The sequence below is a fragment of the Miscanthus floridulus genome, chromosome 11 (assembly GCF_019320115.1).
Source record: "Miscanthus floridulus cultivar M001 chromosome 11, ASM1932011v1, whole genome shotgun sequence".
Taxonomy (NCBI): Eukaryota; Viridiplantae; Streptophyta; class Magnoliopsida; order Poales; family Poaceae; genus Miscanthus; species Miscanthus floridulus.
The window spans coordinates 44,343,865-44,361,193 of NC_089590.1; the positions used below are offsets into that span (position 1 = coordinate 44,343,865).

The 17,329-nt window shown below is 45.9% G+C and overlaps 2 protein-coding genes across 2 annotated transcripts; both read left to right on the forward strand.

The window, feature by feature from the left end:
- Positions 1-897: 897 nt before the first annotated feature.
- Positions 898-1,608, forward strand: LOC136491854 (uncharacterized). Its single transcript, XM_066488071.1, has 2 exons — positions 898-1,218; positions 1,300-1,608. The coding sequence occupies exons 1-2, from the start codon at positions 898-900 to the stop codon at positions 1,606-1,608; spliced, it is 630 nt and encodes a 209-aa protein (XP_066344168.1).
- Positions 1,609-9,775: 8,167 nt separating this feature from the next.
- On the forward strand, positions 9,776-13,056 carry LOC136491855 (putative UPF0496 protein 2; the record flags this gene model as incomplete). The annotated part of the gene is made up of 2 exons (XM_066488073.1): positions 9,776-10,659; positions 13,035-13,056. Coding segments are annotated over exons 1-2 (906 nt in total), but the record flags the coding sequence as incomplete, so codon positions are not given.
- Between the last annotated feature and the right edge of the window lie 4,273 nt (positions 13,057-17,329).

A 17,329-nucleotide genomic window follows, 5' to 3' on the forward strand; every position in this document is an offset into this window, starting at 1 on the left:
AAGGAATCCCCAGCTAGGACTTGAATCAATTTGAATTGCTGGTGCTCCGCGGATATGGAGACTCGATTTATTACAGAAGCAATGCAGGACTGATGAATTACTAAAATATGAGAAGAGAATGGAATGAGAAGGAATGGAATATGGGAAATGTATATTTAGTTGAGATAATGAACACAAAGGACTTAGTGGTAAAACTTGAAAATAGAATGAAGAATAGTAAGCTTTTGGCAAAGAACTTTTGAAACTTGCTACATCCTTACCTTGCCCCAAAACCCTGCATCTCTAAAGTCTTACATCCTGTTATGTCGGGTTAGTCTTGTTGAGTACCTTTGTACTCAGGGTTTGTTAACCCTTGTTGTAGGTGAGTCGCATGCGTAGGCTTGTTTTGGTCCCTGCTACATGTCTGTGTTTGACGTCAATGACGATGAGGAGTGATGAATGGCCTTTGGACAAGGCACTAGTTTGTTTGATAAATAAAATTAATGTAATATTATCCCGCTACTATGGTTGTATGACACTTATGGTATTGTAAGTTTGAAAACAACTGGTTTGTAACTATGTTATCTTAAGACTTCTGCTATCTTTTACTCTGGTATATATTTGAATAAACTGTTGTAATTTGCAATGACTGTGATTGGGATCCTGTTTGAAAAGAGAATCGTGGATGATTCGGGTTTCCCAAGGACACCCGACAGACCTGTTGAGTTGTTGGGAACTCATGTACGCTATCCGAGGTCTGTTAAGACAATGATAGGTGCACGTGGGCCCGATTCCTTAGGAGGTTCTGCCATAGGGGTTGCGCCCAGAATACGAGCCTCTCCTCTCGAACAGGTTACTCTACCCATCATATTTGGAGGTCAAACAAACTTACGCACGGAGACGCTCGACTTTGAAGTAATGGACCTCCCGAGCATTTACCAAGCCATCCTAGGTTGGCCATGCTATGCAAAATTTATGGTCGTCCCAAACTACGCTTATCTCAAGCTCAAGCTTCCTGGTCCTAGAGGGGTCATCGCCGTAAGTGGCGACCTGCAGCAGGCGCACTCCTACGAGGAGGAAAGCCTCAACATTGCAATGGCTACAAGCCAAGCCCTAGAGCTCCAATCCATCTGGGCCACTATGATCGAGACTGCACCCAAATCCAGCAGGAGGAAGCAGTCGGCGGGAGCCTTCAAGCCCACAAATGACACCAATGTGGTGCGAATTGATCTCGAAGACGTTAGCAAAAATGTTCGGATAGGTTAATGCCTCTCCAACCAATAAGAGCGTGAGCTTGTCGACTTCTTGCTCTGAAATTAGGACATCTTCGCATGGAAACCTTCCGATATGCTAGGAATCCTGAGGCAGGTCGCGGAGCATAGCCTCGACATCTTACCCGGAGCCAAACCGGTCAAACAATGCCTCTACCGCTTCGACGACAAAAGGCGGAAGGCCATTGGAGAAGAGATCACCAGGCTCCTGGCGACAGGGTTCATCAAGGAAGTCTTTCACTCGGAATGGATCGCTAATCCAGTTCAAGTCCAAAAGAAGAATGGGGCCTCGAGGATGTGCATAGACTACACCAACCTGAACAAGGCATGCCCAAAGGTACCCTACCCGCTGCCATGAATCGATCAGGTGGTTGACTCAACCACGGGTTGCGAACCCCTATGTTTCCTAGACACATATTTGGGATATCACCAAATCATGATGAAGTAGACTGACCATCTCGCAACCTCCTTCATCATCCCGTTTGGCGCCTATTGCTACACCACCATGCCATTCAGGCTTAAGAACATGGGAGCCACCTATCAACGATGCATGAACCGATGCCTCGGTGAGCTCATTGGGGAAGTCATGGAAGTCTACATTGATGACATTGTCGTAAAGTCAAGGAAGGCTAACCAGCTAGTCAGCAACTTGGAGGCCGCCTTCACTAGTCTTAGAGAATTCAGGATCAAGCTCAACCCCGAAAAATGCATATTCGGGGTCCCTAAGGGAAAGCTCCTCGGATTAATCGTCTCCGAGCAGGGCATCGAACCCAACCCAGAGAAGATCGCCGCAATAGAGAATCTAGGCCCCATCACAAACCTAAAGGGGGTCTAGAAACTCATGGGATGTCTGGCCTCTCTTAGCCGCTTCATCTCACGGCTAGAGGAGCGCGGCATGCCATTATATAAGCTCCTGAAAAAAGCCAATTAGTTCACCTGGATGGCCGAAGCATAGGAGGCCATCGAGAAGCTTAAAGCGTTCTTAGCAATGACTCCTTTTCTAGTATCACCCGAGAAGGGGGAACCACTCCTCCTCTACATCACCGTAACCACCTAGGTGGTTAGTGCGGCACTCGTCGTCAAGCGAGAAGAGAGCGGGCACTCCCACAAGATCTAGAGGCTAGTATACTTCATTAGTGAGGTTCTCTTGGACACTAAGGTACGCTACCCATAGATCCAGAAGCTCATCTATGTCATCCTCATTTCCAAACTCAAGCTACTACATTACTTTGAGGGACACCCCATTGTAGTTGTGGCATCATCCCCACTTGGGGACGTGGTTCAGAACCGTGATGCCTCTGGCCACGTGGCCAAATGGGCAACCGAGCTCATGGTCTATCACATCACATACGTCCCAAGAACGGCGATCAAATCTCAAGTCCTCGCAGACTTCATCGCTGAATGGACTAAAGTGCGGACGCCCTCACCCCTGACCCACTAGGAATACTAGATGTTGTATTTTGATGAGTCACTCATGGCCATGGGCGCGGGGGCTGGGGCCGTCTAGATCTCCCTAATAGGAGACCGCATGGAGTACGCCATCCGACTCCACTTCTTGGCCACCAATAATGTTGTAGAATATGAAGCCATCATCCATGGCCTCAAAATCACCTCCGACCTTGGTGCTCATCGCCTCTTCATCAGAGGAGACTCAGATCTGGTCGTCAGCCAGGTCTTGAAAGAAGCCTCATGTCGCGATGGCAAGATGGTGGCTTACTGCGATGAAAGTTTGGAAACTCAAAGAAAGATTTGACGGGCTAGAACTACACCATATTCTTAGATGGGACAACCTTGCCACCGACTCCTTGGCCAAGATTGCATCAAGTCATGGGCCTTCCCCCTGGGAGTGTTCGTTAACGACGCACGTGAACCGTCGGTGCGAGCTCTTCAGCCGCATAGCCAAACGAATGGCGCGGCCAGGCCCTCCCAACTTGATGATGATTAATCGAGCAATGGAGGACGCCCAATCGAACTGGACCGCACCCTTCATAGAATACCTAGCATGGGAGAATTTACCTAATGACCTAATGGAGGCGCGGCGCCTAGCAAGGTGCTGCAAATCTTAAATGATCATAGGAAACATCCTCTATAAGCGCAGCACCTCAGGGATTCTCTAGACATGCATATCACAAGAGCGGCAGTGACTCCTACAAGAGGCCCATGCAGGGATCTATGGCCACCACGTGGCGCTCAAAACGCTAGTCGGGAAGGTTTTTTGGCAAGGCTTTTACTGGCTCACGGTGGTCGTAGACGCTCAACAAATTGTATGAAGCTGTGAGGGATGCCAGTTCTACACGCGGCAAACACACTTGCCCACATAGGAATTGGAAACCATCCCACTGACATGGCCCTTCATGACCTAGGGGCTTGACGTGCTCGAACCCTTCAGGAAGGCACCCGGGGGCTACACCCACCTTCTGGTGACAGTCGACAAGTTCACCAAGTGGATCGAAGCTAAACCTATAACAAGGGTAAGATCTGAAGACACGATAGAATTCTTCCTCAACATCATATATAGGTTTGGGTTCCCGAACTCCATAATCATCGACAACGGCTCACTCTTCACCAGGAAGAAGTTTCTCCGATTTTGTGATGACTATGGCATTCGAGTCGATAGGGCCTTCGTCGCTCACCCATGAACCAATGGCCAAGTAGAACACCATGATACTTTAGGCCCTCAAACCCCGCATCTTTGATAGGCTTGACAAATTTGTGGGACGGTGGGTGGGGGAGGTGCTAGCCATACTCTGGGGCCTAAGGATGACTCCAAACCGGTCCACTCGCTTCACCCCATTCTTCCTGGTATATGGCACCAAGGCTGTCCTACCATCCAACCTCGACTACGGAGCGCCATGAGTCCTGGCGTACGACGAAGCCAAAGTGGAGAAGGATCGGCAAGACGCACTTGACAAGCTGGATGAGGCCCATGAGACAGCGCTCCTCCGTTCCACGAAATACCAACAAGTGCTACGAAGGTATCACAACAAGAACGTTTGAGAGCAAGCCTTTCAAGTTGGCGATCTCATCCTATAGAGGATCCAAACCACCAAGGACATACACAAGCTAACGCTGCCCTGGGAGGGACCCTTCATCATCGCCAAAATCATCCGCCTAGGATCCTACCGGCCCATGGATGATGATGGCAAGATCTACACCAACTCATGGAACATCGAACAGCTACGCAGATTCTATCCTTAATATCACTTCCCAAATGTGCATATACCCTCCTGACATCACAAATTTGTAGACTAACCTTTTTTGCAAAAAGATCATAGACGGGAAGGGTCCTGATGGAACGAGACGAAAGGCGAGGAACGAAGAAGCGACAGGCAGAGCGTGCGTTAGACCTGCACCCCCTTGTCCATTTCATTAATTCTCTATGCAATTTCTCCTTACTTCATGTGCGAGCAGTCACCACTAAGTCATGACGTGACCTGAGGTGCAACAAGCCCTCAGGGCCACGCATAGAGCGACCCGCCACGATCATGACCCCGAGTCATATCTAGGAATCCATCTCTCTGGACGGTCCTTAGAAGGGCTCGAGGACACAAAGGGATAGGGGCAGGGAGGAGATGACCCCTGTGACTCTAATCGGTGGTGTGGAGCCACATGACCATCTCTCTGTGTGTTCGAGTCATCCACTTTGAAGTCACCAAGGTTGACCCCCTCTGGGGGGAGGCATCTTGCCCTCTGACCGCTGCGGAGGTGGTCGGGGACTGACGGGTTTGACGGTCGATGATTTATGGGACATCTCTTAACAAGGCATAGCCGAACTCCACGTCGATTGGGGAGGATATCGGGTCCCGCTCGAATTACCCATTGACCCCGATGAGGCGCACTGATTGGACCGCGTGATTACAGTGGACATGCCTCTCCCCGCATGGGATGAAACCAAAACTGCCTAAAAACAGGCCGCCGTGACCTCCTAAGGTCTCCAGGGACCCCAAAAGAAATGAAGCCAAGTCCTCGTGACAAGCTCCAACCAGAATCCCAGAACCGCAAACCTAAAGCTAGTAGACCAGCAAAAGTCAGTGACCCCTCATGGATGATCATTCGAGTTGCAACGACGCCTTCTTTGCAGGGCAACGACAACATCTAGGTAAAAGGACCGATCATAGTTCAAGCGCGCATAGTCTAGGCCCCCTGGAGCATTAGTGACCACTTTTGGCAAGAGGGAAACACACCATGATCGCGTTGACACTCAAGAATGAGGTTGTAACTTGTTAACAAATGGGGAGACTTTGCCCAACAAGTCAAAGCACAAACGAGGTGAGGTCTTTCAAGCTAAGGACGACCTCTCCATTTCATCAGAAGGAAGGTCGACAACCCACACGGAAGTCCTGACCTCTGTGATAGAGCCTCGCAACCAGACCACGTGGACTAGGGGCTCGGCATGACCCCGAGGCAAGGATGCGACGTACAAAAATTGAATCCCATGGGTACGGGCATTACAGGCATGGCCGAGCCACCAAGGCAAGAAAAGGAAAAGCCTAATGCCACCTCGGGGATGATGCCATCAGGGATATGAGCTGTGAATATGGTCGAACAAGGTGAGAAAGAACACCTTAATGACCACATCGTGGTATCACGATCCCCAAAACCAAGACACACAGGGAGGAGAGGAAGGCTAAATGGCCCCAGCGCGGCAACATCTCGTTGTGTCATCACGATGCCATGCCAAGGTGCAGTGACTAACGAAGCCCCGAATCAATCATTTGGCAGTCATGGAGCGACGAACGTTCTCTCCGGAGAACCGACTCGCTGCCTACACATGTTGATGCCCCGCGGCAGAGGGGCTAGCCTCCTCTCGATCAAAGGCCATCATGGATACATGATCCACTCAGGCATGGGTAAAACCCAGGCTATACGATCATGGGGCCGGCCTCCATGGCATCTCATCCTCCCCTACTCGCAAGTCCCCTTCTAGCACCAGTCGCTGGAACGGGCGACACCGGCTTTGGCCACCATAAACGACCCCTAGTGGGACATTAAGGGAACCACGTAGTTCTCCTCGAACTTTTCTAAAACCATTTCCTCACCCCTCAGCACCTAGCCATTCGGGGAGGCAAGGAACGATTAATAGTTACAATCATGGGTACCTCAAACGGTAGAAAGGCCTCTATTTATAGGATAGACTAAACAGCCAGAGACCCCCACGTTGCATGGTGATCCACGGGAGGTCACAACTAATGTCAGATGCCCACGTGAGGTCTAGAAAATCGAGACTCTCACAAAGGTAGGATCGGTAAAGCATTGACGAGACCACTCGGTCCCGCCTGGGTCACGAATCCTGATACGCAGCACACTAACGCAGCAGGACTTAGCGGTCATGTACCACGTCGTAAGGGCGTCCTAGCGGGGCAGAACACAACGGCCACCTACCAGCCCGCAAGGGGTCGAGCGATGAAGCTCAAACAAACTGCGAACTATGAACCCGCATTCGATATGCACGCAATACAGCGCTTTCACGATCACTTCGTGATCGCAAAAACGCTCGAAGGCTACTGTCGGGGTTATAATCACTGGGTGTCTCCAGGCACCGATTAATTAGCAGGCCGAGCGGCCCACGACACATCATCTAACAAAGGCTCGAACGACTGAGGTCCAGCTGAGCCAAGCAGAAAAGACCTGATGCCAAGGCCAGGGTCAACCGCGACCCCTCCATCTGCCTTAGACGCACGACGCGCAAGAGACTCATGACCTCTCTATCGTCCTGACCCCTAGGAGGAACAGAAGATGTCAGGCCCAGCCAAACATGCCCGCTCTGACAAGAGTAGGCACGTCGCACTGACCCCGCAAGGATCGAGGGGACAATAGTCACCTCAGTCCGGTCAGACGCCACCCTTGCGCCACGTAGCTCAGACAAGGCAACACCGCCCAAGGTGGTGAAGGTCGGTACAGTGCCCACCGGCCAGATATGGTCTGACAAGACGCATGTACAATTCAACCCACTATGGGATGGGATCCATGACAAAGGCCTTGACTTACAAGCCATCTGGACCGCCAGGAGCCACAACCCCAATGCTCGGGATCGTGGTAATCAGCTCCACAAGCCAACTGGGTGATCGACGACCTGGGGCGGCTACCAACTCCTATACGACGCCCCATGAAACCAGGAGGCGATGACGAAGACCACAATGGAGACCACGTCGCACAGGATGGTTGGCGAACCACCGCCGTGCCTACAGTGCCGCCATGGCCGACACTGTAGCACCACGTCATACCACGCCGTGATGTGGCCATAAGACCATGACGACAACCACGCCCAGACGTGCACCGTAAGATGGCGTAGCTTGCAAGCCAAGTTAGCTAGATCCTCCCACAGGCTCACGACCTTTCAGTCGGGAGAACCTTCTCTTTATACATGCCCTGGCCCCGGACTCTATATAAGGGCATCCAGGGCATCCATCCAAAGGGACTCACTCTCATTCACTCATTTTACACCGTAGAAGGGCTCCTGGAACTTCCCTTCGGGCAACCCATCTCATAGCTCTAGCTCTCCTACCTCTTTCATCATTCTTGCACCCCCCATTGTAAGAACTTTAGAGCATTCAAGCGAGGAACACACACTCGATCATCTCTGAGACTGGACGTATAGGGCTGCGGCCTGAACCAGTATAAATCCTCGTGTCTTCCTAAAGCAGTGCGGCAATAGTATAAGTTTACTAATCCGGTTTATAAAACACCAACACGTATTTATCTGATTTAGAAAAAAACAAAACAGTTATGATCTAGATATTAAATTGCCTTTGAAAATAGCAAGATGACAAAATTTGCTCGGTTTTAACGGTTAACCATGTTCCCTAGTTTAGTACTTTATTCATTTGAACCATTGGAGGGCTTCTAGTATCCGTGTTTTCCATTACAGACCATGTTCCGTAGTTTAGTACTTTATTCATTTGAACCATTGGAGGGCATCTAGTATCGGTGTTTTCCATTAATTTTCCATGACAGTTTTACGTCATCTTGATAAAATTCTTATTCTCTGATCGATTAAGTTTCTGAAATGTGTATTTCATCGGTTTATTTCACATTTGTCACATGAGTTATTAGCTAGCCACAATAGTTCAGCCTGCGGAAGACTGCAAGCTTGCAATTAACACATGTGATGCATGCTTGTAAAGTGCGCTATTTTCTAAAAGTTCCGGTTGTACATGTTCTAACAAAGTGTGCTTAGCTTGTTCTTGCATTGGAGTGAGCCAGTGACGATGTACGGGAGATATAAAGGATGATGTCTTGTAGTACAATGTTACCACTACAAGCTTTCTGTTGGGGATTCCTTGTTCGTTTGTGTGTTGGGCAAGAGATGCTCCTCCTCTTGTGCAAGCAAGAGTATTGCATTTCCAATGTGGCCAAGTACCACCGCATGAAATAAAAGAAACTAAGCAAATTGAAGGCCAATAGGTTCCAACAAGCTAATAAGCCAGTAGGAGCTATATATACCAATTTCCTCTCATGTTTATATATTACCTCTTTCTTCAGCTCCGGGCATGGTTCACAAGGTGGGCAAATTGTTTGTTATATGATGTGCATAGTTCTGAAAATAGATCACCAACAAATAGATAACATTTTTTCTGAAAAAGTGTACTTGTTTCTTGATTATCTGATTTGAAATAATTTAGTTATGATTTTGGATACTAAACCACCTATGAAAACCAGTGTTATCCTAAACGGTAAACGGTAAACAGTCGGTCCCGTGCCGTTTAGCCCATTATTCGGGCAAAACGGGTGTTTAATCGGGAAAAAATGGCCGTTTAAACGGTCAAAACAACCAATTAAACAGAAACGGTGTACCATCGTGTAGCGTTTAAACGGTGTGTAAACGGACTAAATGGCCATTTAGACGAATAGTGATTAAAACAGCTAGAGTCCCAAATTTGTCAATTTTAACAGTTGGAGGGAGTCCAACATCCAATTTCGTAATTTAGTACTTTATACCTATTTTAACACTTGAAGGACGGCGTCCATCCGTTTGCTTCACATTTGTCACATGAATTAGGCACAATCTGTGAAGTGAGTGCACCAAATTCTCTTTGGGTTTCAGGACTTCTTACGGACTCTTGTGAACAAGAAGAAAAGATGTTCAAGAAGAACCCAACTACGTACGCACGTGAAAATGCATTATATTGGTGCTGCCCATGGTGATCAGAGCTGAAGGTGTTTCTAGAAGCACGCGTACGAATTACCTGAACAGTCGCAAAATTCTCTCGGGGTCACAGGAACAGCAGCAAACACCAAATCAAAAAAAAGCTTTGCATCACTCCAGCACGCGGCAGCCGGGAAAGGACACAACCAAAGATACCGACCGACTGATGTGGAGTGCAGGTCTGCAGGAGAACGTTTGGTCATGCAAGCAAGAACGCGGCTGAAACCGCCTAATCCTGAGGCTATGCTGCTTGCATATATAAGGCCTGGAGCCCTCCATTCTAAGCCAAGCAAAGCAGCAGGAGATACTCCAGTACAGTTCTGCACTACTACTTGCTCCCTGAAGAACCAAGATTATCTCCATCCAAAGATAGATACATATGGCGGCTGTGCGCGCTCAGAAGGCCCAGGACATTGAAGAGGAATGCAACAGCACACTGCGCTCACAATCCAAGGAGATGGAAGATCTTCTTGAGACTCAGGAGATCATCATCTCTCCAGTGCTTCATAACATGATGGTGCACCGAAGAACATCTTCAGAGATTGAGCTCGCAATGGCGAATTACTTCGACGCTACCACGGAGGCCCTAGAGATGTGCAGGCAGCTCCTCCAGAATATCAAAGACGCCCAAAGCAATTACCAATCCATGGACAGCTTCCTCGCTAGCATCTCAGCTTCCCAGGCACTTGACTTCCCTTTCACAAGCAACAACCCTTTCTGCACCACAACACGAAGCAACTTGAGGCCGATCCACGACAAGTACTCCTGCATACTTCAGAGCTTAAGATCGAGCCACAGGAGAGTAGGGAGGAAGCTCAAGATGGTGAAGGCCGTCAAGAAGCTCTCGCGTGCCTTGGTCGTCATGGCGGGCGGAGCGGCTGCTGTGGCTGCCTTCGGCACTGGGGCGCACCTGCTGTTCTTCGGTCTCCTCCTCATCGGGACGGCGACCACGGGGGCGCTCAAGACGTGGCTCGCGGCGAGGGCTAGTACAAAGAAGCCGTCCAGCAAGACCATGTCGTCATTGCTTCAGCTGCAGGAGCAGCTCGACACAGCGGCGAAGGGCACCTACGTCGTTGGCCAGGACCTCGACACTGTCAGCAACCTCGTGGCGCGGCTCTCCGATGCCATCGAGCGGGAGAACGCCATGGCGAGGTGGTGCGCGGAGAGATCGGACGAGAGAAGCTCGGTGCTAGAGATGGCGAACGAGCTCAGGCGTAGCTGCTCGAGCTCCAAGAGACTCACCAATGAGCTGGAGGAGCACGTGTGCCACTACTACAGAATGGACTTGTTGTCCTGGACGGTAACAGCCTTTAGTCCCAGTTACCGCGTTGGGACAACGATTTCGGGACTAAAGGTGGAACCTTCAGTCCCGGGTCATCAAGTCGGGACTAAAGAGGGACCTTTAGTCCCGGTTGGTAACACCAACCGGGACTAAAGGCCCTCCAGCCGAGCGAACCTGGCGCATCCTTTAGTCCCGGTTGGTAACACCAACCGGGACTAACGGTTCACCCTTTAGTCCCGGTTGGTAACCCCAACCGGGACTAAAGGTTCCTTTTCTTTTTCTTTTTTTTTGTTTAATTTGTTTTCAGTTCAGTTACACGTATTTATTTAATATATAATATGTTTTTATGTATATATTCTACGCTGCTAATATAAATACACGCATGCGTATAATTACATCTAATTCTCATCTTGAGCATTATTATATTCGAATAAAGTATGAAACTATATATATTATAGATATATATATATATATGTATATATACAACACTTTCATAATTTTGTTCTCGAAAATAACGATATCAATAAACATTTAATTTACATCATTTATTCCTTAAGATCAAAGTAGAACTCGCCGTTGGGATTTAGCACTTTTTCTAGAAGATATCCTGCTATTGACTCTTGAACTGCTTTCAGATGGTCTTTTTGCATGACCCTTCGTTTCAACCATTCAGTCTTGCATTTGAAATAAAAGGAAAAGTATTAATACACATATATGTATATATATTCATTTAAAAATAAATAAAAATTGATATATACGTACTTTGAGGACATCTTTAGGAGTTCTTCTTATGTGCGCAGTGATAAATTCACAAACGTAGTATCCACACAAGTTATTACCTGGTTCCTGCCGCAAACACCACTGTACGAGAAGAAGATTATTCTCATCATCTCACACGTAAATTGAAGTACGATATAGTAATTAAACACGTGGGGAAGTGTATATAGTACAACTTACTGGTATTTCAACTACATTAAGTGGTGCCTTGCAATCCTTACGATGTTGCCGAATAAACTCTTTCCAAACCCTGTGCGACCTAATAATGTACGATCAGTTAATAAATTATGGCAAAGTCTATTCAATAATAGTTGTGCGCGAGAGATCGAAATTACCCCTGGATAATGTCTATCATATCTTGGTATAGTGCCCGTTCTTTTCTCAACGAGTCAAAGATTAGTAACCGACTTGAGTTTAACTCAATGACAATGAGTATCCAGTGAAAACTGCATTGGTTTATACACACACGTACATGCATATAAGTTGTATTGATATTACATAAAATGTGTAGACTACATTATTATTAACACTTACTCAAAGTTGTACGGGAAAAGTATTGTTGTCTTGTCGTGCTGCTTCACGAAGAACATCATGATATTCTCCTGTGCTTCAGATACCCATCGCTCCTTGACAATAATACCGGTTTTGAATACTGATATAAGGATCAATGAAGCCAACACTGGTGTCTTGTATTCTTTGGAGCTCTGACATCTGGAATCTATATATAAATATAAGTTACATGTGAGGATAATTATATACACGTACGCATGGAAGTGAGTTTATTAAATAAAAGTAAGAATCACTTACAAACAAAAGGAGCTAATGATTGATTTGTCCAGAGCGTCCATGTGGTATAGTTGATGCAATTCTTCGAAACTAATATGTAAGATGTCATCGCCACGGAAGTAATGATGGTCTCTAAATCTGACAAAGATCCACTGCTCACCCCTGCCACACGCCTGCATGTACCACTTGTTGAGCAAGTACATTTGCGTACCCAATTCATTCAGAGCCGCAGGGTTGTACAGACTTTTGCCATATTTATAAGTCTTCCAGGTATCAACTTCCAGGTTCTGGATTGGAGCTTTGCCCGTCAATTGATCCAAGGTTAAACCAGTATCTTGAAAAAAAGCATTAAGGGCTTGAACCGACACTTCTCCAGAGTTGTCTGGTCGATAGACTTCTATGTTGGAACCATATTGATTAGCAACAACAAGATTTTGCATTGGTTGCTTCTGTTGTCCGAGCTGTGGGACATCCTTCCCTGATGCTCTTTTCCTTTTCTTATCTGCATCATGTGACTTCACGAGGGAGCGGTCATAGTCTGATAGTGGCGAAGGCTTACGAAGTTCAATCATCTTTTTCTTATGAGCATCGACCTTCTGCCTCAGCTCCTCTCGTGGTAGGTAAAAGTACGGCTTCTCCTTAAGCTTCGCTTGACTCTTCTTTTTGGTATCTATAAAAAAATCTTTCACTTTTTTGTCTTCTTCAGCTGCTATTTGCTCATCAGTTTTTTCAGAAAGTATTTCTTGAGAAATAACTCTTTTTCTCGGGGTCTTCTTTGCCGCCGGGACCTTAGACGTCTTTGTAGTGCGTCGCTGTGGAGGGGGTGGGGGCGGTGTTGGAGACCGGCGTGGAGGCGATGTGGCCGGTGTTGGTGGAGACCGGCGTGGAGGCAGTTGGAGATCGTTGTGGAGGCGGTGGGGCCGGTGTAGGAGTTGGAGATCGTCGTGGAGGCGATGGGGCCGGTGTAGGAGTTGGCGATCGCCGTGGGGATGAAGTCGTCTCGCCCCCCGCGACGCTGTGATGAGATGGGGAATGAATGATTAGGCTAGGCTGGGGGGAGACCCTGCTACAAAAACAAGTTGTGTGTCAATTATTTTTTAAGCCAATAGAAAATTAATGGAAAATAATATTTCATTCACTTTCATTCGTACCTAGGGTGAGGTAGGGGAAGCGGTGGCGCCCCAGGAATGATGATGAAGCGTTTGCGCCATTGAATAAATGTCTTTTCTGCTTCTCCTAGTGTCTTCTCCCCATCACCGCCTTCAATGTCAAGAGGAACATTGCTGTAACCTTTGAGCACTCTATCGACCGAGACGCTAGCATATCCAGGTTGAATAACTGACCCATGGATTCTTGGTGTCTTCGTTCGGTCTATTGGAGATACAACCCCGACAGCCACCATGATTGATGCATTATTACCATCTGGAATGTGCAGCTCACATGTTGTTAGAGGCTCGGTAATGTCATCAACAGGGAAGCGCAACCCAGCGTCGTCTTGAATAACTGGCAGCTCCGTAGAAGCACAACTACTTTTCATCTGACCAACGGGGCTAATGGTGACTCCCGGCGTTGATTGCGATTGCATTTGACTCATTGCTAGCTGCACTTGCCTCTTGATCTCCTCCTGCATTCTTGCCTCAAGAGATTTTTCTCGTTCACGTGATTCAAGCAATGCTTGTCGTGACTCGTCAACAAATTGCTCCAATGCACGGATTCGTTCTGCCTCCTCATCCTTCTTTCTTTGGCGGCTTCTGTAGGTATCCTTGTCTGCTGGGAATGCGTGTAGCCACGGAACCGCCCCATAGCCTCTTGTTCGACCACCGTGTTCGGGATTCTCTAGTGCATATGTCAATTCATCCTTCTCTCTGTTGGGCTTGAAAACACCACTATCAGCTTCTTCCCTAGCACGAGCTAGTCTCTGTGTTGCTCTCTCAATTTTTTGGCCGAAAATTAGCTTGCCAGTGTCTAGGTCTAGGCTTCCCCCATGAGCGTAGAACCAATTCTTCGCGCGTTGAGGCCAGTTCTTCTCTATTGTTTCAGGTATGATTCCCTTGGCAGTAATCTCTGCTTCTAGGTTCTGCCACTTGGGAATAGCACTCTTATAACCACCTGATCCCATGCGATGATGGTATTGCTTCTGTCGGGCATTCTGCCGATTCCTCATCACACGTTCCTCACTGTCTTGGGATGTCTTGTATTCTACGAAGGCATCCCAATGGGACTCCAACTTGACAAACGCCTTAGCATTGAAATTCGGCGTAGCATTCTTCAAGATAAACTTTTTATACAATGTCTTCTTCCAACTCTGGAACAATGTTGCCATCTTCTTCATTGTCCAATCCCTCACTAGCTCCTTCAAAGCATCATCTGCTTGTAATGTGAAATGTTGAGTGATATCACTCCAAGCTAGGTTCTTGTCACGATCAGATACAAAACTAACATTAGGAGCGGATATCTTCTGCTTCCATTCACGAGCACTAACTGGGATCCTATCCCTTACAACGAACCCACATTGATTGACATATGTCTGAGCATGTGGTCCCAATGGTTTGCCGGTGTCGGTGTCGAATTCTGATATTATGAAACGGCCCTCTAATGGCTTTTTTGGCCCTCGGACTTTCCTACTTTTGTTGGTGGTTGATGTAGATCCAGAGACCGGCTACATGAGTACAAACACAACGATTAACAACAAATATACGTACGCATGCATCTATAAGAGATGATAGATAATCGAATATACCTCGCCAGTATTTTCTTGCGCGACAATTTGTTGATCTTCAACCACCGGCATATTCAGGATATCCTCATAATCAGCAAAGTACTGACTCGTGTCATCTACATCCACATTGGTGCCGGCGTTGATAATATCCGCCATTATGTCATCACTCAAGTTATCATTCGGAGCAGCCATTTGTATCTTCAAGATAACACATAGATAGAATTACTATGGTACATAATATAAGTACATGTGATAACACATATAGAATTACTAAATCCAATTAAATATAATAACACATAATATTTCATCAACATGGAAATAAGTACATGTATATATACACATAGAATGATACAATATATTTTCTCTCTCTCTCAACACATAGAAATAAGTGCATATGTCTATATCTCTAGATATGCATGTGATACACATAGAATGTCTCTCTAGATACAATTTTCTCTCTCTCAACACATGAAAATAAGTACATGTATATATACATATAGAAATAATTAAGTACATATGTATACATATAGAATCTATCTCTAGATATAATATATATAGAGAGATAGAATATATAATTACTAAATCCAATTAAATAAATCTAACATGAAATTAGATAAACTAGTAAGATAATACATTTTAATCTAACATATATCAAAAACTATAATAAAAAACTATCTAAAAAAACTATCTAAATAAAATACTAATTAAATTTTAATACATTTAAATCTAATATATCAAAAACTATCTAAAAATAACTAAAAAACTAACAATAAACTACATGTACTTATTTTAATCTAACATACAGCCGAGACTTTGTAAAAAAAATCTAAAAAAAAAGCCGATCGAGAGCAGCAGATCATATCGAGTTCGATCGACGGAGGCCGTACGGCGTGGGCGCGCGGGAAGCGTCGGCGACGGATGGTGGGGTCGGGTGCGGCGGCGGAGACGGGATGCGGCGATGCAGGCCTGGAGAATGGCGCGGCCGGGCGGGGGTAGACGACGACGGCGGCGCGGCAGAGACGAGCTCGACGACGGCGGATGGCGCGGCCAGGCGGGCGGCTGAGCGACGGAGGCGAGATCGAAGATGAACAGAACAGACGTTCGATATATATAGCCTGCGACCCTTTAGTCCCGGCTGGTAACACCAGCCGGGACTACAGGGCATTTAGTCCCGGCTGGTAATACCAACCGGGACTAAAGGTCCAACCCTTTAGTCCCGGTTGGTCTTACCAGCCGGGACTAAATGTCCTTTAGTCCCGGCTCGTGTTGCCAGCCGGGACTAAAGGTATTTTTTGGCGGGCACCTAAATTGCCGCCCACCCTTTAGTCCCGGTTCTTGGTCTGGGCCGGGACTGAAGCCCTGAAAAATTTGCCAACCCGCCAGCGTAATTGGAAAGGCCTGGGATTTTGTTTTTGTTTAATACTAGGTTAATCAATTAATTCCATAGCAACTTCAATACTTTGCAATATTTATTTTAAAAAATACTATTGATTAACTAATTATTTATTGTAAATAGGAAAATTTTGTAACCTAAAGTTTTTAATTTCTTTTATGAATATAGAATATAAATGTTACTAATACTAAGTATTTTGTTAATGCAAAAATATATTTCTAACTTAAAATTAATAAAACTAATATTATTCGATAGGAAATTTATTATCACATTATTGTAACGTCAATGTTTCAATTTTTTCTCGGTTTTTGACCAAAATTGACAGGAATTTTTTGTTGAACCTATAAAAATAGAGAAAATGTAGTATTTTTTGTTCTACAGCTTTCTCAAATGAAAAAATGGCCTATATAAGGATTGTATATATTGATGAGCTTAACAAACTCGGTATTCAAAACTTTTCAATTTGAGACAATCTAGGGTCCCGAAAACTAGTTTGTAGGCGTCGAAATTTAAAAATCACAAATTTGAACCGTCCAAACTTTCTCAAATGGAAAGTTGACCAAAACAACAATTGTAGATCTTTTTGAGTTTAACAAACTTGGTATTCAAAACTTTTCAATTTGAAGTCATTTAGAGTTCATAATACTAGAGTCAAAGTGTTGTTTTTTTATTTGACCAAATTTGACTTGGTCAAACTTGCTCAAATGAGACACTAAATGACCTCAGATGAAAAAACTCTGAATACCAAGTTTGATCATCTCAGAAAGATCTACAATTGTTACATAGCTCATTTTCCCATTTGAGAAATTTTTATCAAACACTAGTCACAACTTCTTGAATCTCATATATACTTTCTAAAACTATGTCACACACTTGTGAAATTTGAACTACATTTTGTTCAAGCTTTCTCAAATGAAAAAATGGCCTATATAAGGATTGTATATATTGATGAGCTTAACAAACTCGGTATTCAAAA

Bases quoted from the DNA above. Each gene is read 5' to 3' on its own strand.
- LOC136491854 (XM_066488071.1), top strand. From the start codon at position 898: ATGGACCTCCCGAGCATTTACCAAGCCATCCTAGGTTGGCCATGCTAT. The intron at 1,219-1,299 runs GTTAGCAAAAAT...CTCTGAAATTAG, and splicing joins TGCGAATTGATCTCGAAGAC to GACATCTTCGCATGGAAACC.